Source organism: Phyllostomus discolor, chromosome 3 (assembly GCF_004126475.2).
Source record: "Phyllostomus discolor isolate MPI-MPIP mPhyDis1 chromosome 3, mPhyDis1.pri.v3, whole genome shotgun sequence".
NCBI classification, from domain to species: domain Eukaryota; kingdom Metazoa; phylum Chordata; class Mammalia; order Chiroptera; family Phyllostomidae; genus Phyllostomus; species Phyllostomus discolor.
This window is the reverse complement of record NC_040905.2, coordinates 84,080,246-84,107,457: the sequence shown is the minus strand read 5'-3', so window position 1 is coordinate 84,107,457 and position 27,212 is coordinate 84,080,246. Positions and strand designations below refer to the sequence as shown.

At 41.8% G+C, this 27,212-nt stretch overlaps 1 protein-coding gene across 2 annotated transcripts in view; it reads right to left on the bottom strand.

Annotated features, from left to right (window-relative positions):
* The window catches only part of PRDM6 (PR/SET domain 6), a 103,839-nt gene that overhangs the window by 15,038 nt on the left and 61,589 nt on the right, over window positions 1-27,212 (bottom strand). For both annotated transcript variants that reach the window (XM_036020695.1, XM_028521155.2), the window contains 3 exons: window positions 22,690-22,817; window positions 19,106-19,230; window positions 7,531-7,873 (listed from right to left, as the gene is read on the bottom strand). In XM_036020695.1, coding sequence (XP_035876588.1) covers window positions 7,531-7,873; window positions 19,106-19,230; window positions 22,690-22,817 — 596 coding nt within the window. The remainder of the gene's footprint in view (window positions 1-7,530; window positions 7,874-19,105; window positions 19,231-22,689; window positions 22,818-27,212) is intronic.

Genomic DNA, 27,212 nt, shown 5'->3' with positions numbered 1-27,212 from the left:
AATATTTATCCACTGGATAAACTGGGCCTTTTTCTTGAACTTCAGCTCCCCCGTTTAACCTGGCGGGAAGCAGTGACTGACAGCAGTACAGAAATGATGGGATGCCACTGCGCTTACAGAAGGGTGACTGCGATGCAGAAACAAATGGAAGGAAGTTGTGACAAATACATGATAATTACCTAGATTATCAGAGAACATTCTTCTCATCTCATGAGAATTAAATCCATTTTTGGCTTTCATAAAATAGATTAAAACTCTACCTCCTCTACAGAAGTTCTTCAGCTTACTTGTGCAGAGTCTGCTGAATGAAGTAAAACCTGGGGAGTTTTCCCTATTTGAAGCTATTTCATATCATCCTTTGACAGGGCTCTAATTTGTTTATCAAAATTTTTGTTAGGAAAATTGGGAATCTGTCATGAGGGATATCAACAGCACTCACGAAGCCCTGGTTTGTGGCCCAGATGTTTCTGGCTGCATTTAGAAAGCCAACAGTGAAAGCAAACTTAATTGTTCACACTTTAACAAATACATAAGCTCCAATGACCAGAAACCAACATGTAGGGCTAGGAGACAATGGTGCCCGAGCATGTACAACAATTCAATTAAGTGCAAAATAAAGTGTACCCTCTCATTTGTCAAGTGAAGTGCTTAATTGTGGCTACTTGCCTCACTGAACACAAATACTATTATTTTACCAGACTTCAGCACACGGAGCACTGATTGTAGAATTTTTTAGCTTGATTAATAGTCCAGGATTGATCAATAACTCAATACTATACAATTTTAATTACTTACATTTAGAAATCTATTTAACTGCTCTCAAACAGGTTTCAAAGAAATATATAAGAGCCCTTGATAAGGAGTTTATCAATCTTGACAAATTGCCCTTGCATTTTATTATAATTATAAAATAATGCTTGGAAAGTCATTAAAATTATATATAGATGAAAATGTCCTCCTGCCAAATCTGTTCTTTGCTGTAACTATTAACCTTAAAGAGTTTCTCAAGAAATCACTCTCTTAGGTGTGAATTTTTTTAATGTTATGGGAAGATTATAAATAAAATAATACATTAATACATGCTATATCCACTGACAACAGATTTTTCTAATAGTGAAGGGACCATTAACATTTATTAGCCTCTGGTTATCTATTTTTAATACCTATCACAATAAACAATAAGCCACTAAATAAAACCAATTAATCTTTTCTTTTTTTTCTAACTCTGCTGTCAAAAGTTGGAGTGATTTATTTCCCATAGTCAGAAGTCAATCCATCCTTTTTATGCTAACAGTCACAAAGATTCACGCACAGAAGAGCAGCACTGACCACAGAAAAGCTCAGGCTGAATTCTTGTGTCAAAATAATACCAATGAAAGACAGGATTCTAATGCATCACCCTTACCCAGCACCAGCCTGCTAGGTGTCTGCTCGGTATCCAGTGACCTACAGCACCACTTTGAAACATTGTAGAGTTTAGCCTGAGTGAATGAAAAGGTCTAGGACAGGGAAAATAGGAGAGGTGAGCCCTACTTCAGCCTGTGACCCCACTCAGCTGTGGTACTTGGACAAGTCACTCAACTTCGCCGAGTCTACTTTTTCACCTCTCATCTCTCTGGTAAGGGGTATGGCCTGAAGTAAATGTTCTGTTGCATCCTGTCATGATCTGTTCCATCCTGTCATGCTCTGTTCCTGCTTCCAAATGTGTGCTGCCTGAGATCTGCCTAAGACACAGCCTTATAAGAAAGAGCAGCAATAATATAATATATGATTTCCACCTTCCATCACATGTACTAGCCAGCCCTGTACATAATAGAGCTTTCTATGGTTGTGTGTGTATGTGAAAGATTTAAGTGCACTAGGTACACAGTTATGAATCAGAGCAGCAAGAAAACCTAGTACCAAAATGTAGGACCAAATCTTATCATAGTTGATCTCAAAAAACAAAGTGATCACCCTTTCTTCTTAGGTACTTGAAGAGTAAGACCATAAGACCACTTTAGACCGTAAAGTCACATTCATCTTTACAGAAGCTGACTTTATGTGGAATTTAGAACTAAAATGTGTCCTCTGCTTGCCACTATAAAAACAGGTTGTGTTTCTCAGCCTAGATATTTATAGAAATTAGCCCTAAAAAACCATAGAAGTTACACAGTGCATAGATAAGATTCCTTCTTTTCCTAGATTGTCAATATTTCTTCAAAAATGAATAGAAGCAAATGATCAAAAACCCATTTTAGCCCTGACCAGTATGGCTCAGTTGCTTGGGCATTGTCTTGCAAACAGAAGGTCTCTGGTTCGATCCCAGGTCAGGGCACATGCCTAGGGTTGTGGGTTCAATCCCCAGTCAGGGCATGTACAAGAGACAACAGACTGATGTTTCTCTCCCTCTCTTTTTCCCTCCCTCTCTCTAAAAATAAGTAAATAAAATATTTGTTAAAGTAATTTTAACATTGATTACATCCTAGAGTTTTATCTAAGGACACAGGAATGCATTTAAAACAGAATGAAATCCTCAAGCCTAAGGGCAAGGCCTAGAAAACATCATCATTACTCTGGAATCTCAAACATCATCACTTCTTTTAGGACCACTGGCCACGGGAGTTAAGACCCTGTATGCATGTTCAATTAGGGTACCCTGACACCTCACCTCTCAGTTTACTGTGGGGGGGAGGGTTGTTGGGGACACAGGACTAATTGCCATTACTTGCTTCTTATTCTGAAGACTAACATTACCACTAACTTTTCAAAGGTCTAGCCAAAAGGTAAGACTTTCAGATACCGTCAAGTTGACCTCCAAAGTTCTGTCTCCTGTTGGCCAGCCATACCAGAAGAAGCAGGGGAGGACTGACTGATATCACCAAGTGCTGTGTTCAACTTCACTCCTTCCAGGACCTTGTGTCAGTGAACAACTAAACAGGAATCTCCTTCCTCATGCATTTTGATTCTCCCTTTATTCTTCTCAAAACAAATCCAATGAGTGTTCCTCACAAAGGGATAGCATCTCACGACCAGAAGGAGCTCATGGCTCTTTCATTACTTGCGATGGCTGGCAGTGTTGTCCAGTGTTGTAAATGTTCTGTATCTATGGCAGCCACTTGCCACTTGAAATGTGTCTCGGGCCACTGAGAAACTAAAGTCCTTATTTTACTTAATTTTGATTAATTTTAATTTAAGCAGCCTCATGTGTCTTAGTTCCCACATAAATATCAGGCTTCATGGAAAACTACAAGCTGTTCCACACTCAATAATGAAATAACTAAAACTTGGGTGAAAGACAAAGCCTGGGTCAATTTAGTTATTAGCACACATCCATGCTGTCAGGTTTTAAGCAGAAAGCAGTGAGACAATTTTGTACATCTCCTGGAAATTTCTATAACTGGCAGCTCCTCTGCCAAAGACTAGTCCAGTAAAATGTGCAATTCATTTACTTTGTGTCTGTATTTGGTTTGGTGTACACAGAGGGTAAGAATGAAACATTTAACAAAATTATTAACAAAATTAAGTGGGGTTTGGTTTAAAATATTATGAATACGTCTTTAATTTTTCTCATGGCATGAAAGCCTCCAGGACAAAAGTTGACGAGCTGGGGCCACGTTCTGTCCTTAGGTCACTGTTGGCTGTGTGGAGTGAGGAATGACCTTAGTTCTATGTAAGGAGAAAAAGATTTCACAAACACAGCAGAAGTGCAGGGCAAAGGACCTGGAAAGCATGGAATGCTAGGGAGAAGATAACCTTCACACTTGGGGGCGGGGGCACTGGAATACAGGAGCACTGACACATTCCAAAGAAACTATTATGGTGATGGATTATCTCCAGGCTCCTCCCGCCAAACAGCACCCTCCAGAATCACCTTCCCCTCTGGTACCAGCGCACCCATATACAAACAATGATACTCAAAACACAAATGAGGGCAACCAAAGTGCATCCAGCAGGCTAAAGGCAAACTTTCCCCACGTGGCACAACCGACCAAAACAGAGAAGAGGAAAAGGATGCAAGATGAAGAGAATAAGCATTATAAAGACAATTTCTGCAAAAAATAAAAGAGAATGAATTCGTTAGGAAATAATCCACTGTGATTGAAGGCTTTGCTTACCCTTTTCTGGAGCCTCCCCCACCCCCACCCCACCAATGGGACTGTTGAGAGTTTCTGCAGCCGAAAAACTGAAGACAAAAGGGGTTTCTAACTCCTGGTTCAAGCAATAGTGAGTCAGGCTGCCCTGGGTTAGTTAGGTCATAAGCTGATGCAAAACCCCAAATGTTTATGAAGTCCCTAAATAAAATCTTGGTTGATCTAGATTCCAACAGCTTCTTCCCTTTGAATTCACTTAGTGGGGGGAAAGTCAGTTGACTGGGGAAAAGGAAGACGAGATTTGGGGGTTGGTTTGTTTCATATTAATAGGACAAAATCAAGAAATAGCAATTCTGTGGCTGTTTAGACCCACAGAATTTTTGTATTTTTATCTTTCACATGAACTCCCACCTTACTAGGTAGAATGGAATCATTTTTCTATGTTCATTGTAAATAACATGATAGTTTCTTTTTTTTAAAAAAAAAAAAGGTGATGCTGGCAACCCTGGATTTCCTTGGATCTCTTTTCTTTATATCAAGGCATAGATTTTTTGATGGTCCCTCACATGAAAAAGCTCACAAATGTAGACACACAAAGTCTCTTTGATGAAGGTTCAAATGTCTTAGGTTTCACGGCCAAATATTCAGTCTGTTGAGTGAAAAATCTTTTGGACCCAAGATTCAGGGGGCTGTTTCAAATCTGGATCTGTTTGAAACTCTAACCTGTTTACCTTCTGACTTTGTCTTCTGTGTCTCCCTTTCTTGCCTCTGGTTCTAGCAAGATTTTCCTATCAAAATAAAAGCATTTGAGTTTTTCAAAATCAAAGGGAAATGGTTTCTGACTGTGAGTTTTATATATGCCTGAATAGGCACAAACTGCCAGAGGTGGAAAGCCACTTGATTTATGCCCCCTCACTAAACGCGTGCATTCAGCAGTTGTGATTCTTCACATGGATGAGAAGAGAAGAGGCTACAGATTTTGCAACCATCATGCACAAATGTGATGTTCCACTTTAGTTTTGTGTACTTCTCTTATTTAGCACCCACGTGGTTAAGAATTATGGAGAGAATCTTTTACTTCCAAACTTGCTGGTACAAAGAGAACATTCTAGGTTCTGGAACTGAAAAGAATTATTCCAGGCCTACATGCTAAAAGCAAACCATTGTCTCTAGAATGAAACTAGTGCATCAAAGTGACCTGGCATCTCCTATTTTCCCTTTGTCTCCAATAATCATCTCCAAAGTGATGGAGGAATTCAAGCATCTCCTCATCATTACTAAGAAACACTGTACTTTTTCACTTTGCCTATACAGGGACTCATTTTTTTGAAGCCTTAATGTTAACTTATTTATGAATGATGGTGACCACCTCTCATGTCACCAAGAAAGCACAGGAAAGGGAGAAGCAGGAACCCACACTTGAGTAACTGGATCCCTCTCCGACTGTCCACATAGAAGTCAAGCACCAACCATTCCCCTCACCTGGAAAGGGAAGGCCTGGCCACCCTGGACTTGGACATCTGAGGAGAAGCCCATCGGCATCTAGCACAGGACAGGAGCCTCACACCACTTGGGTTTTTGCCAAGAACTCTCTATTAGCTTGGAACAAGCATTGATCTAGCAGAACCCTTGTGCAAGTGTATTTTGTGCACAGAAGTTTCCTAATTTGTCACATACTTCTCTGACAGTTTATATGGATGTGTTACAAGTTAGGACACTATTATGATACGCATATGGTTTTCTAAGTGTGACTGGGTCAGTCTAATCAGTATGTTTTGGTATCTCCCTCTTTACTGTGATGTATTTTCATTGCTTTATGTGACATTCAGCATGGAATTATATCAGGCTAAATGCTAAGCTTTGAAATCTAGAAATTTTCAACTATCATTTCATTTTACCTTGCCTGTTCAGTTATTATGACAACAACAAATCTGGGCAAATAAAAAAATCTATCCATTTGAACTCATTCAATTTAAAAAGTAAGTTTATAATAACAGGATTTAGTGCATCTTGTTACTCCAAAACTACTAAAATGCTTTGTAAACTTTGAATAAACATATCTTGTGACTATATGTATACTTGCAAGGAAAGCAAACTTTCAGAAAAAAATCCTTTCTGTGTGAAGAAAGTATCTTCAGAACTTTTGTGTCCCTTCTAAGGCCAGTAGTGCTAATTTTCACCGGGGTGGGGGCTCTCCTATTGAAAGTAAAAGATTGTAAAGACACAGCTGCCTTAACAGCCCTAAAGCAAATATTTACACATTAGTTAGAGCAATGCTCCTCTAATGGCACAAATACAAAGATGTATACAGGTAAATGTGCATGTGGACCCTAAAATGGGTTATTATTACTTTAGGAAACATCCATCCATACCCTGTCTGCCACACCCTTACTCTCCCTGCTGGGTTTCCCAGCATACTATGGTAGCCTGCAGAGCTGGGAGGGAAGACATAAAGGCAAGGAGAACCAAGTGGCTTAAGCTCAATCCAGTGGCCAAATTAAGAAAATAATTTAGGCCTTGCTTCCTACTCTCTTTTCCTGCTTCCAGAAAGTATTTCCTGCTTTTATATTCAAAGTGCATTTTCAATGCTATTCTTAGATATTTGGGGTTTAATCAAATTTTCATACGCTGTGAAGAAGAGATAAAACACAACCCTTTCTTTTTGAATTAATTTGATTTTTGTCTTTGGTGCTCTCAGCTATCAAGACTGTCCAATAAACCAGTTTTGATTCATAAATAATAGTTCCATTATATCTACTATGCCACTCGTCAGAGTACCTGAAATTTTAATTCACTTGTTCAGCTAAATTTCATCCTCAGTTCACAGCCATAAAATTCTTTATTGACAAACTTTCAAACCAACTTTGACTCTGAGGTATCTAGTCAACATTTTTCTTCTGTGTGGATATTAGTTTATTGAATAAGTGGCATCTGTTTTCCTCCACATCACTAGCAGAGTAGGTATTTCCTTTTGACAGCTTTGCAGGATTTATGGGTTCGCATGCTCTGAAGAAAAATAGTACTAAGCAAAAAATTCCAATTCATTACCTCTTAGTACTTAATTAAGTTCATACCACGGCACACCGGAGGTGAACCCTGAAACGACTGTGACAGCAGCAGAGCAGCCAGCTATATTATCTTCGGAAGACAGAGAGGATTCTAATTATCCTGACCTCGTTTTCCCATCTATGATATTCACAACTATTCCTTCTACTTTGCTCCCCGTTAGGCTTGGGCAGAACTGTTTGGAAAGCAAGAACAGATCCCTCTCAATAACCACTATTTGTGCAGCCCTTCTAAACAATAAAGGCATGACTCTGACCTCCCAGAATGCAGACACCTCTGATCACAGGGTGTGCCGCAGGGGGTGGCTGGAGGTGATGGAACCTGTCAGGAAGGCAAGCAGTGGTGGGTCTCACTGAGCAAACATACCGCGAGCCAGAAGAGTCGGGGTTACCTGTCGGGGTTCTGCGTGCACACGTGCATCTGTAACAGGATCCTCTGCGTGAAAGTCTTAAAGCACTGCCCGCATTTCCAAAGATGCCAGTCACTGAACTCCGAGTGCAGCTGGCTCGTGGAAGTCGGGCTCGCAAGGACTCGCTGGTTTTTCACGCTGATTTGGTTATATCCCGATTCCATGGGCCCAGATTTATCCAGGAGAGAGAAGTTCCTGCTGCACGGAGTCTGTGGGAAAACGACGGAGCGCTGCTGAGTGGCTGGGGAGAGTTTGCTGCTCTTGCTGAAGGGCTGCAGGGCGTCCTGTCTACACATGGCTTCCATTACCGTGGAGGGGACGTTTACTGGGAGAACAACAGAGTTTCAGAGGATCAGTTTTATTGGCCCTTAAAATAAACACAATAACATGCACATTAAAAAAATTTCTTATAAATCAACATTTTGAAACTTTGTTTTTCTGGACTCAGAATTAACATAATAGAAGACAATTTGATTTGAGGGGGAAGCACTGTTATTACAACTTACGACTACTATACGCTCGGGACTGTTCATATATGGTCTTGGCCCTCACAGAGTTCACTTATGACCTGAGACATTAGGGCTCCGTAAGGAGGCTGCACCCTGCACCCTGGGTTTGGAGGGAGTTCAGATGGGCACGGCAAGAGAGGGGAAGAGAACACGGGGGCCGCCAAGAGAGGGTGGCCTTTAGCAGCGTAGGGAAGGGAGACTCAGGCCTTCCATCAGACCTTGCCAACACAGGACAGGTATTCAAGAAAAACTGGCTGGAAAGATGAAGGAAACGAAAGAAGGCATCTGGAGACAGAAGTCTGGCACTGTGGTGAGAGTGAGAGAGACAGGCCGGCTGAGCAGGGCCATGGGTTCTCGACACTGTGGGAATAAGGCAGAGGGTGGGGAGGGCAAGACCTCGAAGGACCTTTAAAGTCCAAAGGAATAAATAAACAAGAGACTTCAGGCCTAGCGAATAGATGCAGACTGTTTCTGAGCAGAAATAGCAAGAAAAAAATCAATGTTCAGGGAAGGCTTGAGTGAGGCATGATTTAGACAGGGTGCCATGGATAAAGTCAGAGTGGGAGGCAATGAGCTAAGGTGCTCAGAACTTGGACTTCGCAATCAGAAAGACCTAGGTTCAAATCCCGATTCTGCCTTTTATTAACTGGGTGATCTTAGGCAAGTTAGTCTCTCTGTGCCTTACTTTCTCCATCTGTAAAATGAAGACAGGGGTAGTAATAACCCTAAAAGTAATAGCTGCATGGTATTTTGGTTGAAGTGGCCTAGATTTTAACTCCACTGTTTACTAGCTGTGTAACTATGGGCAAGTATAGAACATTGACATCTACATTTAGTCCTTGGTAAAATGAAAAACAGTCACCCAAAAGGTTGAGTGAGATAATTCATAGGTAACATTTAGTAAATGCCATGGTTACCACTCAGTAAATGTTGAGCTCTGTGAGCCTGGCTTCCTAAACTCCCTTTAATGAGGTTCAAATGAAATGATGAAAATATTCTTCACAGGGCCTACCATTAACAATAGCTAAATCTTATTATTATAGAAGGAAGAGAGATTAGAGTGAAGATGAGCCTAAGCTGGGGTGGTGGCAGAGGGAGTGAAGAAAAACTAGAAGAAACATTCTGAGGAGGGGAACTGAATATACTTGAAATTTGTCTTTCTTTTTGTACGTTGTTATTATGTTAATAATACATACCATGTACTCACTGATCAACCCACAGGTTCAGAAGTGATTAGAACCTAATATGCTTAAAAACTATTATTCTCATTTTTATAGTACTTACTGTGTCAATAAATGTGTTTATTGGTTATTTCAGGGGTCAAAAAGATTAAAGATGGATGGTCAAGAGAAGGAAATTAGATACCAAAAAATTTGAAAACATTGATTGGCAAAAAGATTTGTGATGGGAAGTAACCCATGGCTGTTGGCCATTAGTTCAAGGCCACATGGAAGGAAACACATGAACTGGGGTTCTTATCCTTTTCAGCCACCGCCAGCTGCTGAGGTTCCTGTGCAGCATGAAAATTCAGCATGGTCAACTAGGAGAGAGAACGGTAGAGGTCCATGACTGCAAAGAGGCTCTGTGCAGAGTGGACAAGGAGATACCAAGCGTGGGGACACAGAGGGGGTGATGTGCTGCCACTAAGGACTCTTCAACTCAGAGCATCCTGTCAATCACATGTAATCAGACAAACCCAACAAAAGAAATAGCGCAGTCTATAATACTCTGTTGGCATGTTCCATCCCATCCTGAGAAAAAAAAATAAACCAAGAGACTTAGAGGCCTGGAAGGAGCCTAGAGTTTTCCTGTTGGTAGTTCTTGACCCTGACTGTGCCTGAGACTCATAAGGGAGATTTTTAAAAAATTAAATCAGGCCCTGACCAGGTGGCTCAGTGGGTTGGAGCTTTATCCCATGCACCAAAAGTTGCAGTTCAGTTGCAGGTCAGGGCACATACCTGGGTTGTGGGTTCAATCCACAATTAGGGTGTGAAAGGGAGGCAACCAGTTGATATTTCTCTCACATAGAGGTTTCTTACTCTCACTCCCCCTCCCTTCCTCTTTCTCTCTAAAATAAATGAATATGTTCTAAAAACTTAATCAGAATCACTTGGTAGATTCTAGGCATCTTCATGTCTTTCAAGTTCCCCAAGTGCTTCTAATGTATAATTGGGGTTGAGAATCAATAATATCGTCCTACTCTCTCTTATTATTAAAAATAAAAACAGCTTAAGCCTAAAAAGGTCCAATTACTTGCCAAGGGTCACACATCCAGTTAAGGGCACACACTGCCAAGCTAGAAGCTTTAGCTTTTTGACTCCCAGAGAATTTTTTCTGACCACACTCATATATTGTCTCAGCTCACCAGCTGTATTTCAAACATAAAAAGGACATTTTACAGCTAGTACAACTCACATGAACATATATACCATACACACATATAAATACATACTTATAAACATACATATATACAGGCTTATGTACATGTACACATGTATTTATATATATAAATATTTATGTATAATTTCAACTTCTGGGGAAAATTATTGTATGAAGATGAAATATGTCCACGCATTTTAGACTTTCAAAAAAATCTTTGATTGTACACAGATTGTTTATTTATTGAAAGGTAAGGAGGAATGTCTTATTATATTTTGACACTTTTTTAATATAAAATAAAAACAGTAGGATTGTCAGAGATCAGGGTGGAACTCATCCTGTTTAGCCCATTCATCACTAGTCCAGAACAGACAAAGCACAGGGAAGCCCACAAGTTTTCAGGCAACACTAAGCCCGTGCAGACGGGAAACGCCGCACTAGCAGGAAGGCAGGCCCGGGGAAGACTGTGGAGTGAAGATGTCATCAACATGCATGAGAGCAGGAAATCCGGCCGCAAGCTCCACGGTGGGGAAAAGGGTTAGGATGCTTTTGGGGGGGGGGGGGGGGATAATACTCTAAGTATAGATTATAAACTCAGGCATCTCACTTATGCTCCTGGAAAGTGACCTAATAAGTTAATTTTCAAAAATCATTATGGCCACAAAACCTTTATATTAAATTAAAGAATTTGCGGGCCAGTGAATTTTTGTTAGGTTTCATGATCAATGTCAAAATGGTAATAAAGAAAAATTGAGGCCAGTTTTTATAACAGTCTAGGATATATGGGATCTGAGTTAGTGGTAGTAACAGTAGTATTTAGGCAGTAACAGTTGGAATGTTGGAATGAAATTATTTTCTGTCTTATTACTTCTTCTCTGGGACACCCCAATACTAATGTAACTTTGTTTTTGAGATACAGGTAGCAATGCCTGCACTCTGTATTCCACTCTGGCACGATGCTTCATTGTAGTTGTGAATAAAGTCAATCCTACTGAATAAAATGAGCATATAATTTACAGAGAAGAAAAAGTAAGGATAGGAATAAGTAATTTTTTTGCTCTCTAAACAGCCCTGCAGCACTCCAGCACACTTCCGTGGAACTCCAGAGGTCTACAAAGCATAATTTCTTAAAGCAGGACCTAAAGGATGCAGAAGACTATTCTTTTTAAATACCAGCCTGATTTATGACAACAATTAAAAGCATTAACAAAATGCAGGGGACTATCAGAAAGAAAATAGGAAATGAACTGAGAAAACACTATCTCATCCCAACTCAAGGCAGTCCAGATAACTCAAAGGCCCAGAGATGACTAACTGGAATGATCAAAAAGATGAAGTGGTTTCTACCTGAAGACATACTGAGCTAGTAAAATCTCTGCAGTCTACAAAACAAAGATTAAGGGAAGAGGGCAAACTCTTAAAGCCCTAAAAGATAGAGTAAGAATGAACATAAACTCATCAAATCCTGGAAAATTAAAACATGGAGAGGCAAATTCAGGAGCTATAAAACAAAGTTCTGCTTCACTCCCCTGTCCATCCGTCCCACCCACAAGTGGTTTCTGGGCACCCCTTACATGCCTGACGCTGTGCGCCTTGCTGCAGACACAGAGGGAGCACGGAAGCCACAGCCCCTGTCCTTGTGCCACCCAAACTCCAGTGACAGAGACAGGCAGTAAACAATGGTTTTTACAAATCATTGTTTACTCAGTTTCATCAAATCTAAAATTCCATTAATGGCCAGTCGTATCATTAAACGTAAGTCACCATTCGTGGTAAGATATCTTCCAGGCTCAGAAAGTGTAAAGTGTAGAAAATGCAGGAATTTTAGATTGACAACACAACATTTGATACAAGTGCGAAATGTGCCATGAGAGAGAAGGGGTGCCAGGGAAACATGCATCCAGGATGGTTAAGCGTGGGTGTGAGGGATGGCTTCCATCACACAGTGGCTTGACTGTGAGTCCTGAAGGGTACCCGGGTCAGATATGCAAAGAGAGGAAACACTGGCAGCTATGCTGTAGAGTCTGTGTCGTGCTCAGGTGAGAAGGCACTCAGAGCTCTGAAGAAACTGAGAAAGTTTCTTTCAGAGAAAGAAGGGGAGAGGGGCTGCAGATGGGGCTGAAAAAGAAGGCAGCACCATCGCCAATGCTTGTGGGAGCTGGGCAGACAACAGAAATAAGGGATGGGAGACAAGTCCATAAAACAGAGGATGTTGGGGTCTGTAGCAAACCGAATAGGGTAGGGGGCAGGGCCAGTTGAATGATGTTTGGTTCCAATTTTGTCAAACATTATGTGACCCTTGCAAAATATTTCTGAAGACTGTATGAGGCCCAAAGGCTACCATATTAAAGAACCAGAGATTTATTATGAGAGTAACTGCAAGCCAGAAAAAGAATTTAAGTTGGGGTTTGAGGAGAGTCAGATTTATGTTTTAAATATAGCATCACTCTATATTGTTAAATGAAAAAGTGAGGTGCAAAACAATGCATGTAGTATGCTGCTATTTGTATAAAATGGGGAGGAGACCGAGTGAGGGCCAGAGAAAGAATGGGAGAATATGCTTGGTGCTTAAATGGGCAAAAAAATATGTCTGAAGGGCATCTAAGAATCTGCAAGCTGATTACCTCTTAGAAGGAAAATTATGTAAGTCCATAGTCCTTTCTGGGCTTTGATCTATGAAACAAAACTACCTATTAACAAAACAAGTGAGTAAGCTGAAACAACAAAATTAGCAAATCAATGAAATCTCACTTGGCTGCTGTGATACTAAAGGAGGAAAAATGTGACATTCAGGATGCTACTGCAGTGGTCCAGGCTGAAGCTCCTGGCGATGCTGACCGGGCTTGTAGCAGCAGAAGTGGGGGAAAAATGCATTCAAGAATATATACCCAGGACTTGATCACTGACTAGATAGAAGGGTGAGGAAGAACAAGGTGTCACGGTTTCTAGAAACCGTTCAGTGAGAGTTACAGAACTGGGGGAGAGGCTGGTGGTGGGAGTGTGTGGAATGGTTTCAGTTTTACGTGTTTGAGACGCCTGTGAGACATGCAAGTGAAGATGTGTAGACAGACGGATAGGAGTCTGGGGCTCAGTGGAGAGGCCTGGACTGGAAACATAAGCCGGAGAGTGCCCCTTTCAAGTCAGGTTCCCCGGGAAGCCGACTCTGAAATGGAGAGTAGGAGTTTTGTGTGTAGGGGGCTTTGCTGGGGTGCTCCTGAATCAACACCTGCTGGGGAGTGAGGCAAGAGGGTCAGTTGAGAAAGGAGATTGACAGGTCTGCGGCTGAGAAGGTCCTTCAGAGTTACCCTGCTTTGGGACAAGGGAACCAGTCTGTAACACCAACTACACTGACCGTCAGTAGACATAGGCTCCAGGGGAAGGAAGAGAGCATGAGCAAGCTAAAGAGGCTCTTAAACTAAAGGTAATTTCTGGAGACAAATTCACCTGAGAGCTGTCAACCCCTACACTACCAGGAACTTGGGGAGCGAGGGCCTCAACCCTGTGCCAAGTTGAGACCTGGGCAGCACAACGCAGCACCCAGAGGTCAAATCTCTCATGACAGTGCTGTCCCTGTGTCTTTGTCCTTTCTCTCTGTGAATACTTTATCAGCGAGTGACCTTCTGTTGGAGTCCCACACAGATCCAGAGACACCCCAATGGGTAATTTCTCCTTTGCTTCTTCTAGGATCTTACAGGTTTCTCCACTTCTGGACCAATTTTTGTATTAGTTCCCTGGCCCAGGGTTTCCATACCTGGTAGGCAGAACAAAATCAAGCCCACACCATTCCATAGAGAGGGCTGCTTTTATAGAGTGTAACATTCTGTTTTCACCCAATGGCTCCAGCAGGACAGTTCCTTCTTGAGGTTAGCATTTTCCTAGTCCTCATTCGGGGACAAAACGTAACCTCCAGTTCCTGGATTCATGTAAGGAGTCCAATCTCAGTGTCCCACTGTATACAGGGGCCTGGAACCCTAACTGCTGCCAACTGCGCTGGTCCTCAGCCTCCCAGCCTCACCCCAGCTCAGGCTCGCTGCTATGGCCATTGCACCTGGCACGGGCACGGTGTGCTGCATTGTATTGTAGTTGTGGGCTTACATGCCGTCTCCTAGGCCAAGTTCCTGGGGGAGAGGGCCTGTGTGTCTGTCCCCCATCGCAATGCTTCCCGCAGTGTCCTGCACACAGGTGTTCTTGTTGGAACACATATGTAATCTCCTCAATGTTGTGGATATAACTTAAGTAGGGCCTTCTTTACCCTAGGCTGAGTTTTTCATTACTGAATGGATAGCGAGGGTGAAGAGCACTACACAGAGGTGCCCCTTTTTACTTTCTGCTCTTTAAAATCAAAAGAAAAAGGCAGGCCTCCCGGAGTCAGAGGTCCCTCCTGCACAGCAGCTCCTGCACGGCCCTCAAGTTTCACATTCTGCCACCTCAGCTTCACAGGCCACGGCAGAAAGCGCAGCAGGAAGGCTTGTTTGACATTTACTCCCAGGTTTTTTAAAAACATTTCCTCTGAAATGAATATGAATACACCATAGTCTTTACACTCTGCAGGAGCTAACCCCCCACTGAAGCTTTGGGGAGCCTGCTCCTTCTTGGGGATGCAATCTGTTGACAAGGGGAACCTTCTGGCTCTTCTGAAAGGCCCACAGTGGATGGAGTGGCTCCCTCTTTGGAGCTCTATTACATTTAAAACGATGGCTTTTTAAAAGAAAATAGGAATTCAGGAATCGGTTCCAGAACCCAAATGCCTGTGTGAAACGCTGCCTTCTCTTTGAGACCAGGCAGCTTCGAATGGCTTGTCCGGGCAGGGCAGAGTGGGCAGAGCGGGGCAGAGCGTGTGCCCCGAGGCTCCGAGGCCACTGCCAGAGGGGGTTGTCACTGGAGCCTGAACCCACCACACACGCTCAATAGGAAATGTGTACTTTTGATGTTGAAAGAACCATGGGAAGAAAATGATATTTTTATAAATGAAAGTGTTTAATAAGTAAAATCATTCACTAAGTAAAATATTCACTAAGTAAAATCCTGTTTTCCTTTAATGTCTTTGGCCAAGTATCAATTTCATCAACAAAGAAAAATCTGGCTGAAATCCCCCAGTATTTAATGGCAATAATTTTCTCAATATTTATCCAGTGAGCATTTATTAATTGTTTACTGTGTGCACTGAACTATAAGGAGGCTCTGTGGAGGCATCTTGTCAAGTAAATCTTTGATCTTGAGAAGCTTTTTTTTTTAAGGTTTCTAATTTATTTTGTGGCTAGCTCAGGAGGATAAAAATTGTCTTAGAATTGCTAATCCAGTGGAGATGATTTAAATTACTCAGGCCTGTGGAAGGTTTTCTGTTAAATTATCTGTACATGCCCTTTCACACATTTGTGCTTTTAAATCACACAGAGTATTTTCTCAGTACAAAATAAGGAATCCTCATTAGAAGCATCCCCAGGTCTCTCAGTGAATCACACGGAATGAGAATCCGTCTCAGAGTTAGAGTCAAAGTCATATATCCATGTCCCCCACACTATCTGATGAAGCTTTCTGCTGGTTTCTTGGGTGGCCAGTCACATGACAGATATATGGCTTTGAGACAGGAACTCAAATAAAATTCCTATAATGCCCTTAGAGGGAAGGCAGATTGTCACTGTCGAGCATTTTAGTCAGTAACTTAATTCTTTTAAACTTCCCTCCACCCCCAGTTAGAACTCTGAACTCTACCCCAAAGAGCTGCTTAGTTTACCTACTGAATCCACAATACTTTAAGATGCTGTGGCTTTGTGAATTTTCTTCCAAGGATTTCAGGTGCTAAATTATATAACATACACCCTGGTAGAGTTCATTCAATACTCTAATCAGCTACACTTCATGTGGGTTGGGCTCTAGGAGAAGGACTGAAAAGCAAAGTATACAATGTACCCAAAAAGTACACTTTTTGATGGCATTCTGGCACTGAATTTGAAGACCGGACAGTACACCCTTAGATATCCATTTTCAGGTGGCTGTGAACAGCACACAGGAATCCCCCAGCCCAACCCCTACATCCTTGTCACCCTGTAACAATGCCGCAAAGCAGAATGTTATAGATGTGGGACTTCCACCCCAAAGATCCATGTCAACGGTGAGAGCTGCATTCCCTGAGTTGTCATTTCATGGCAGTTTCCCTTTCTGACTCATAACTCAGTAGCAGCCATTCCATCCTTCCAGTTGCTCTGACCAAAGCTGTGGAGATATCTTTGACTCCTTTCTCTGCCAGTCAGCATCCAGTGTGTCCGCAAGTGCTATTGACTTCACTTAGAAAATATATCCAGAATCCAACCACTTCTCACCATCTCTACTACAGCTACACTGGTCCAAACTATCATCATCTCTCTCCTGGGTTCCTGCAAGAGCCTCTACCTGGATTCCCTGCTCTACCCTCACCACTTACTGTCTCTGCTCAGGAGCCACAGCCATCCTGCTACAACTTTAGCCAGTTCATATCACTCTTCTGCCAAAAACTGGGCACTAGCCCCCTTTCACCCAGCCCTCACCAAGTAAAAGACAGGGTCCTGACAGAGGCATCCTGGGCCCTACAACACCTTCCCTGCCCCAATATCTAAGTTAACGTCTTCCCATCTCACTCACTCCCAAAAACCTGTGCCAGCCTCTGTGACGCTCTTCCAAAGAGCCAGGAACATTCTTTTCTTGGGGCCTTTGCACTTCTAGATAGCCTGACTAGAACATTCTTCTCCCAAATAACTTTCATCTCTTTAAGTCGTATCCCAGAGGTCACATACCTAGTAGCAACTACCCTGACCACTCTCTAAAATTGCGATTCCCAACTCCTGGCATGCCTCACTTCTTCTCTGTTTTGTTATCTCTACAACACTTACCACCACCTGACGAACTACTTATTTTCTCATATATTTGTTGATAATCTGTCTCCCTCCACAGGAAGGTAAGCGCCATGAAGCAAAAATTCTTGTCTATTTTGTTCTCAGCTGTATTTGCAGAACCTAGCAAAAACACTGGTGTGTAGTAGGTGTTCAATATATAAGCAATGAATAAATGAATGAGGGAATGAATGGCTTGTTGTACTATGTGCTATGTACTTTAGAACCCTAGGCTTTGCTATGTATATTCCCTGATAATCCTCAACACACATACCATAATAACATCTTCAGAGTTTATAGCAGCTTTTATTAAAAGACCTCTGGCATCCTTTTGGATCAAGTTCCATATTTCAGGTGAGCTTATGTCAAGGTTGTACAGACAGAGAGGCCCATGTCAACAGATTGGGTGGGGGTGGGGGTGGGGGGCTGAGAGTGTGATGCTTTTCCATCTGTGGGCCTAGACCTGGTTTTAGGGAAACTGGGGCATAGAGCCATTCTGGGAAGAGAGAGCACACTGGCCTCCACGTCCATATCTGCCTCTAACACCAGCTGCACACTCACATCCAACACCGAGAGTTTCTCCTCCGCAAACAGACACTCCCACAAACAGGAGTATCACCGCAGGAAAGAAACTTTCCAATGGAAACTTGGGAAGTCAGAGGAATGTGCAATATGTCCAAAGACTCGTGTTTTGATTTGAGATTGGTTTGGGGTTAAAGTAGAAAAGGAAAGTTGATAGTAATACATCTTTTGGGGATTCTATTTTTCACAAAGAAAATAAAAGCAATGTGGAAAATAAATACCTGATCATCAGCATTTTGTTCAGTAGTAATATGAAGGTTTTTTATTGGAGTTTGTGTGTGAGAGAAAGTTAAGTAGAGAAGGATAAAGTAACATCAAACATTCTTTTTTCAAAACAAGGTTTCTTAAATAGATCTGTTCCCTCAGCTTCCTTTTCTGCCACATAATCCCAAATGATCAGTTCACAGATTAGTCAGTTTTGTGAAAAGGAAAAAACAGCACCTTTGAAACCATTGTCTCTCACTAAAGCACATCAGAATTACCTAATTCTCTTCCAAATACTGAAAATCACCTGAAAATACTCTCCAAAGAACTGATAGAACAAAAGTATAAAGTTTAAGTGAAAACTGCTGCAAGTTTGCATTTGCCTAGATGTTAGATTATTTTTTAGATGTTGGCTGCTGTGGTAAGAGAGATAGATTAAAATTACAGGGTTCATTTAGGCTAAGAAATTTAGAGAGACACAAGTTCCTCAGTGACATGTCTACCATTTTTACTACGGTTTCTCACAACAGTGACTACTTGGGAAGAAGCACGCCCTGTGGACTGGAGGGGGTTACTCCTGGTGAAAGGGCACCGTTTTCTCATCCTCTCACTTCTGCACGTGGCACGACTGCAGTGGAACTGCACGGCCCTTCAGAGCAGAGGTTGCATCTTATGTTGCCCTCACATCCTTGTAAGGTGGCAAGCACAGAACCAGACACATGACAGGCACTCAGTAAACACCAGCTGCCTAAACATTGCTGCTGGCGATTATGTGAAACTCTAATAGAGGTTTGGGCACTGTAAACAGGTGAGGAAGGATTGCCCTGTATAAGTCAAGACACCCTGTGAAAGAACAAAGGACATACAGGGAAAAGAAAATGATGGAACAGACTTGAGCACATTTGTGTTATATGGCAGAGTGAACGCATTTCAGGAGTTTCAAACAACATGCGTAAAAAAGTTAGCTTTAAAGTAGGGCTTTTGAGATGCAAATGCAGAGCTAAAATAAATTCTTACAGTTTTCATCCTGGGCAATGCATTGTAAGGGGATCCCAAAGAAAGACGTATAGCTGTCATTGTACCACACCAGGAGCTCGGTACCCCTGGGAATATCTATACAGGCTCGGTAGAATATATTCGACCTATTCAAAACAAAAGAAAACCCAGCTTAGTAATATGTAGGACTCATGTGCCCCCATCCACATTTTTATTGCCCCCAAAAAGTTCTGCCCAGCTCCGCCTAAACAGTTTCTGTTTGTAATAAAATCGACACCCACCTTATCATTCCCAGAAACCAATTAGAGCTGGGGACCCAGCAGGATAAAGAGTTCACAGTTTATTTCCACAGTGTCCCTTCCTAGCATGTCTTGGCTGCAGAGATAGAGATTTGGCCCAGGAGACAGCAGAAAGGAAGAGTTCATTTTAAAAAAAAATCCCACCTCACAACGATGAGAAAATTCTCCCTCTTGGCAAACTGCATACACTGATGCCTCCTCCTTGTACATAAATTAATACTATTGATTTCTTATTTGAAGGAAAAGCATTATGTATCTTCTTGCAACTTGGCATTAGGAGTTCTCAAATTTGTAATAAAATTACAGAGCTCTGTGATAGAAGGATTGAGAAAAATAAAAATCTTCCCCATTATCTTCTTTCTAAAGTTTGGTACAGGAGAAGGGAAAACCCCTCATGTGAAATGGATGGCAACTCGGTAAATACAAGAGGAGAATTTACTCTGGTTAAAAGATTATACTCTGCAATGATAGAGTGAAAGTACCAAGAAATAAACCATCCTTAATAACACCTTTGATAGTGTAAAGAAAAATCTACAGATTAAAAATAAATGAGACCTCAACTGGTTTTCTCAATGAAGAATTGCTCCAAATATTAGCCCCAAGTTCAAGATAAAAGTGTTTAGGGTTGGTGGGCCTTAAATTTCGCCTTTCTGTAAGGAATTGGCTGTAGCAAAGCAATTTGTTCCTTGTACAACACTGCAGACAGGAGGCGAATCCTTCACCACATTTTTCATGGCAGTGAGATATGCACTTGTCAACATATTTTGTCACCACAAAGTGGCTCTTGGCAATAGGATCATAAAGATCAATAAAAAAGTGCAGATTCTCAATATTTTACTTGCAGCTGCAAAAATTTCATTTATCTTGTTATTTTCCTTACTTGCTGCCATTCTGTCTCACGAGGGCACTGCTAGCTAAGCAGAATGTTTTTTCCCAACATTCTATGAATATCTGACAAAAACTCCAGCCAGTTGTCCGGACCTCACTACCCTTCCTCCCGCTGCATCCCTGAGAGCTGTGCATTTTATTAATTCTTTCCACTGCTACATAAAAAAAATCAAAATTGGAGTTGAGCTATAAATCACTGGCATCTCCTAACTTGAGAAAAATTGAGTCTACTTTGTACTTCACCCTTGTAACATTTCATCTCTCGGTTTGGCTTCCCTTAATATAAACACAGCGCCCGGCAAATGAATGTGCTAAAACCAAATGACACACTTTGCCGCTGAAAGAGCAGAACTGTTTTCAAGCAATGGGTGGTCTTCTGAGGCACGGAGTAGGCCGAAATGGGGAAAAAAAAAGTGTAAGCGTACACCGTTCCTTACAAGCGGGCAGAGCTTCCAAAACTCGCAGAAATCTCTGCATGTTGAAGCACATCAAAGGGATTTTTCCCTTTTCAGATAATATTTCCTTTGCTGACATGTATTTAGTATTGTGGTTGGATGACTCATAAAGATAGCTTCGTGGCGTCCCAACACAGTTGAAGCAGAACACATGCCAACAAACATTATTGTCAGCCTCAAAATAAAAACAAAACGTTCAGCTAAGGGTCAATCAATCACGGGCGCTTTGAAGAAAATTCCATTTAGATATTACAAATCATAACAGAATGAATCTAAACCAGCTGACTTTTTGTGAAGAGGACATTCATGTACAATAAAAATTAGGCTGGCTCTTCAGGGTCCAACTTTTCTATTTTCTTACTCTTGGATGTAGTCACTGGTGATGGATGCCAGTTTTTTAAATTGTGTTTTTGTAGTTCATTTTATAAAGATCTGAACTAATCGAAAACAGATCGGCAGAGAGAACTTGAAGTTTAAGCGCCATCATGAAAGGAGAGCTATAAAGTTCACTTAATATTGACAGATAGGTAAGGACTTACTCATGCCCACCTTCCTCTCAGGGGTTTCTCATCTGCCCAGATTCAGACTTGACCTCAAGAGCTCCCTGGGTGCTCGTTCCAGAACCAGCCCAACTGTCTCTTGCTGAATGGACAAGCACAATCTTTACTAATTCTCTAGCTCCGAGTTTCATAAAAAACTTATTGGCAGACACGCGGCTGCAATAAAGGTGAGTAAAGGCCCGTATACAGCAGTGTAACCAAACACCGTCGTGCACGCGTTCACTTGAACCATTATTTCATGAAATATAACTGCATCGGAAACCAAGGCACTGAAGCCACATGCTGCCCAAATAAGTTCCTTTTGAGCTGGAGACCTTCAGAGAGCAAGCCAGATTTGTGCAGCCTTTAACCTATAAGGGGAATAAAGCTCTTTCTCTCTTTTTTTTTTTGTAAGGCTTCATTTAAGAAAAAAAAAAGAGGAAAGGAAAATAAATAGCCACAGGCAGGACTCCAAGTTGCCGAGCACAGGGCCTCCTGCTTTGATGTGTCAATGGTGCCTAATAAAGCTAAACAGTTGCTTCTGATTCTAAAGGGAGCATGGCTGTTTATAACTGAGGTCATATATTTATATGGCACATGTTTTCGAGGGATTTTTGAGAAAAGAAGGCTTAGTGGTAGGGCTTTTTTTCCTATGTGATCTGTTTCTGCCCTCTTGTCTCCACTCCAGCCTTCTTTAGCACTAAATGGAAAAGCTTGACCAACAGGTGCACTGAGCAGATGTGGCTGAGCATCTGCTTCGGAGCCCCCCAGAGGCCTCCCTATGGGACTCTGAGAAATGGGGGTGGCTCCACCTTGTCTTTGGGTTTTGCTCCAACCTCTCAGGAAACCGGACGCTTCCCCATGCTCTGGAACCACCTCATCTCCTGAAACATTCTGAATCGTCCAGGGACCAAAGCCCAGTGCATTGGCACCTTTCTAGGGATCATGAGAGGTTACTCTGGCTCAGATCTTGCTGCCGAGCATAATGGTTTTGGAAAAGTAGCCTTAGGCAGGCTGAGAGTCCTTGGTTTCCCAGGCCTTTGTGCAAAGGAACTGTTTCGCCTGGGAAAAGGCCTGAAGGTGGCCTGGGCTGAATCTGTGGGTGTGCACACTTCTGCAGGGGCACTCGGCCCAAGCCAGTGGGCTTGCTGGGCTCCTTCAGGTAAGCATGTGGAAATAACTTCCCAAGTGCACTGAGGGAAAGAAGCCTTCTACTAGGATCTTTATTCCTCAATTCTCATGAAATTATGGTTGCAAGAATTAAGTAGATTTCAGAAACCTAGCAAAAACAATTTCTGCCAGTCCTTGCAGAGCTCCTGCAAAAATTCCTGCAGAACTGTTTCAAAACTAGCAGCAAGCCTGAGTTGGCATATGCAGGCCCAAGGGCTTCAGCTCCGTAAGTGGTAAATCGAGATATACTTTACCTGTACTGAACTACTGTTAGATTCTGTTCTCCGCAGTGCCTTGCACATCGGATATACCTCATCCAGCTTGACTTACTAGGTTCCCCACCATCAATAAAGTGCTGTAGTGTCCCATCTTGGTCATATATCTAGAGAAGAGGTCAGAAGGTCAAGTAGTTAGAATGAATCATCAGCAATCATTTTCCCTGCTTCCCTTGGTGTCTCTATGTGTCGGCTGCAAAAATTTATTGTCCTTAGGTTTTCTGGTGCTTATTGATGCTTGTGAAAACTCAACCAGAACAACAGGAAAATATTTTTTGGTGACGCAAGTCAATCACACTTTTCTTATCAAGCCAATCTTCCCTGCATTAAACATATTTGTGGTATCTCAAGGATGTGAGGGACCATCTTTCCCAAAGAATATTTAACCTAGTTTGACAGGCTACTCTTAAGTAATGAGCTGCTGGATAAACAAAGCAAGCTGAAAGGAGATGCCACACTGACATGGCTGAACATCCACATTAAAGGCCCCCAGGCTCAAACACGTAACTGTTTGAAGGCATTCAGAGGCCGTAACTGTCTGTTCAGTGAGCTGGGTGACACCTGGCAGAAGGCAGTTGGAGAGTTACGGAGCTGCAGAGAACCGGTAAGAGAGACTGTGATTTGGATGAAATAAACGGACTCTCACCTCGCAGAAGATGTAGGACCTCAGCTGTCCGGACCTGAAACTATTAGGAGAGGAGTCATCAAAAAAGACAGACCCTCAAAAACCAAAAGAAAAAAACCCCTGTTTTCTATGAATTTAAATGTCTTAACTGAGGTTGGTCTATTAACTATTGCCTTGGGTCATCTCGAACAGATTTTCTTTCAAGATGGCATTCAAGGAAGTGAAATCTGCTTCAAACCAGGCAATGAGCATGAGACAAAGTGGCACGGAAAACAACTAGCCAGCCGGGCACAAGTGGAGGCGGTGCCAGCAGCAGAGGCAATCAGCTCCCGCTTCCACAGACCAGGTCAGCGTTGGGCCCCTGGGGGGTGTGGTCTCTAGAGGGGTGGGAGGTCAGGGGTCACACTTGTACAGCAATTCTAGAAGGTCATTCCCCATCCAAGGGGCATCCAAGAAGTAAGTGGCACAGTTCTCAGAAGGACCTTTGCAAATAAAACCAGCAGTGGGACCTGACAGCCGCTGGGGCGTTCCTGAGAGCATCCTGAGAAATCATGTCTTACTCTTGCTAGTCAGCTTTTCCACTTCTTTATAAATAGTCATGGAGTATAAGTCTTACAGAGAGTCTCATTGGTTACATTTGGAACCTAAATTAGTGTGGTCATTCACATTAATTTAGCTCAGTATTTCTATCCAGAGTGCCAAAGAGCTTGGCGATAGCAATCTCTCTTTTTTCTTTTATCACCATTCAAAACAGCTGATTTTTTTTTTTTTTTGCTTTTCTTGAACTCATTTGTCTCCACCCCAAACCTTTCCACTAACCCCCACAAATAAAAGATAGACATCAATCTAATAAATACAACTGTTTGGGAAGTTATGACTGTATAGCATGCCACAGTGTTCACAGCAGATAATCAATGTAGCCTGAGAAGAATGAATACAGTCCTACATTACATTATATTTCAGATTAATGACTTCTTTAAATTCCCAGTTTGGGGATAATGGCAGAGAACGGAAACATTTCATGTGATCGGTACATCTGCTACACAAGCAATCTAATGACAGACTTGGTATTTAGGTTAGATTACACTGTAGTTATTTTATTGTTGTTTTTGCTTTTGTTTTAAGAAGTTGGCTCAAAGATTGAAGGTCTCAACCCTGAGCCTGCCGTCGACAGCCCATGCAAGGCCACCCATTCCTTAAATGCCACTGTTTAGCTATAATGGAGCCAAAAATGTTGATGGCCCAGCCCTCCGCCCTGTCCTCTCCCCATGTACAAACAAACCTTCCATGAGGACTACTGGTGAAAATCATTATGAAGCATTTTGAGAAATTCAATTCTCCGTTGTGCTTCTCGCCAATGTCACCAACAGCCAAGAAAACGCTAACATTTATATGGAGTGGGTGCTACCTTCTGTGCTGGCTCATTTGAACACCAGACACTAGCTAGTCAGTCTTGCAAATTAATTGAGTATAAAAAGTGTTTCCTCCTACACTCTTGTTTCAGCAATAATTTCCTTAAACTAAGCGTATTATGGCTACAGGAATCCTAGAATTTTTACCTGTCTAATGAAACTGCTACTTGCCTTAAAGAAAGTAGATGGCTCTCAGGTTTTTTACAAACATCACACAGTGTAGAACACGGCATGAGGCTGAGCCTCCCTGGCTTCAGCTAATACTGATATTAAACTATTTCACGTGAAGCTGTGATGAAAACCCCGTGCCCATAACCTTGCACCCGATCAGAACTGAGGAGACTGATTCAACCCTGACTGATCCTCTTCTTTCCCTCAGTCCCCAGAGCCCAGCCATCACCAAATCCGGTTGAATTTGCCTCCCAAACTTTTCACGTGTGTCCATCTGTCCCTCTCCAGTTACCTTCCTAGCCCAAATCAGCCTCCTCTCTCACCAGAAGTATTGTAATGCTCTCTTAACTGGTCTCCAACAGCTTCTCCAGGCCTCCTCCAACCAACGCTGTAAATGTAGCTGGGGTGATCTTCCCAAACACAGTCTGATTACCTCCACATCACCCCACTCTCCCCCAAATAGAAAGCTTCATGTATGTCGTGAAATGTCAAGTCATAACAACGTATATTCACAGCACATAGGGAGCTCATCATGCTCAGATGGCCAACACCTCCTTTCAGTGACGCAGGGAGGCCAGGCGTGAGTGCTTTTACATCCGGTGCAAGATAATTTTGGGCCCTTTCTGTTAGGAGCTAACATTTAAACTCAGTGTTTCTTAAAAGAGAAGTGATGGACCAGAAGGCACTCATGCCTATTTCTGTTCATTCCTCTAGTATTAAAAAAGGATAAAACTGGGAAAACACCCAAATGTGAGTGCTAAATAGAAATTAGGGATGACTTCTCAAAAAGGCTCTGGGGTAGTTTGGGCCCTGTCGTTACTGTCCGTCACTAGCTCAACTTTGTTTCCATTTAAGAGCTCAGTTTAAAAAAAGCAAGGGGGTCAGAGTTTGCATGTGACTAAGCCATACAAGGACACTGGGCCTGCCTGCATCCACCGGCTGTTCCAGAACGGGGCTGATGTGCTGCCTCCCAGGTGAGAGGGAACTACAAGTAGAAATGTTTCAACAGGTTTCAGTCTAGGGTACCAGCAACAATTTCAAGTTCAGGAAGTTGTTCCTGGAGGTTGCTTTGACATCTATATTTGTGTGACACTAAAGGGAAATTTTAAGTTAAATTCTAAGAGGTCTAAAAAATATAAGGAATTTAAGGAGACAAATTAATGCCAAGAGCAAACGTTATTTTGTTTTCTTTACCATTCAAAAGATTTAAAATAAGCAGAAAAACATTGAAAATCATGCACAAAGTGATTAGACAGTCTCCTCAGGACCTATGAAAATGTTGAAAAGGTGAGAAATTTTATTTAGTCAAACAGTAACAAAAAAGACAAGAGAGTCAAATTTAAGTTAGGGAAAGATTCCTTCTGAAAGAACACTTGAGAAGGGCACAGTTTTCCTGAAAACTGTGGGATTTTGTCCCAAATGAACATGAAACAACCTAAGTTTTAATATTTACTCTGTTCTTTCTAAGGAAGCCAGACCACTGATCCTCTGAAGGTAAACAAACACCTAGGACACTGGTTGGAAAAGGGTTAAGTTCTGCAACGGAAAACCCTCAAAACTATAGAGAGTATATTTGACATGTTTGTTTTAGAAAGCTAGGTCCATCACTGCTGAAAGGGAATACAAAATGGCACAGTCATGTTAGAGAACATTTAGGCAATATGAAATAAAGCTGACAATGCATACCCTGTAACTCAACAATTTCATGCCTAGGAAGTTACTCCAATGAAACTCTGATACATGTGCCTAAAGAAACAAGTTCAAGGGCATTCCTTGGAGCATTGTTCATAATAATTAGAATCATTAGATGAATAAATAAATCATGGTTTGTTTATTCAATAAAATAGTATAAAGCACTTCAAATGGCTGAACTGGTTCTGTTTGTATTAAGATCCAGTTCACATAAATATCAAATATATATGTTGACTGAGAAAATTTGGTTGCAGATTGATGCATAGGATACCATTTGTTAACATTTCAAAATCTATAAAAGAACACTCATAATGGTCTATCTTATAATAGTGTATATGGTGTTATACATATAGTGATCTATCTATCTACATACATTGTAAAGTCCTGAAAGGGCACAGTGGAAGAATTCCTGGTAACTTCCTCATAGTACTAGCCTTGGGAAAGAAGAGAATGGAAGAAAACAAAGGGAACAGCTCTGGCTGGGGAGCTCAGTTGATTAGAACTGGTTAAAGCATTGTCCCAATACATCAAGCTTGTGGGTTCGATCCCTGGTCAGGGCACATATAAGAATCAACCAATGAATGCATAAATAAGTGGGACAA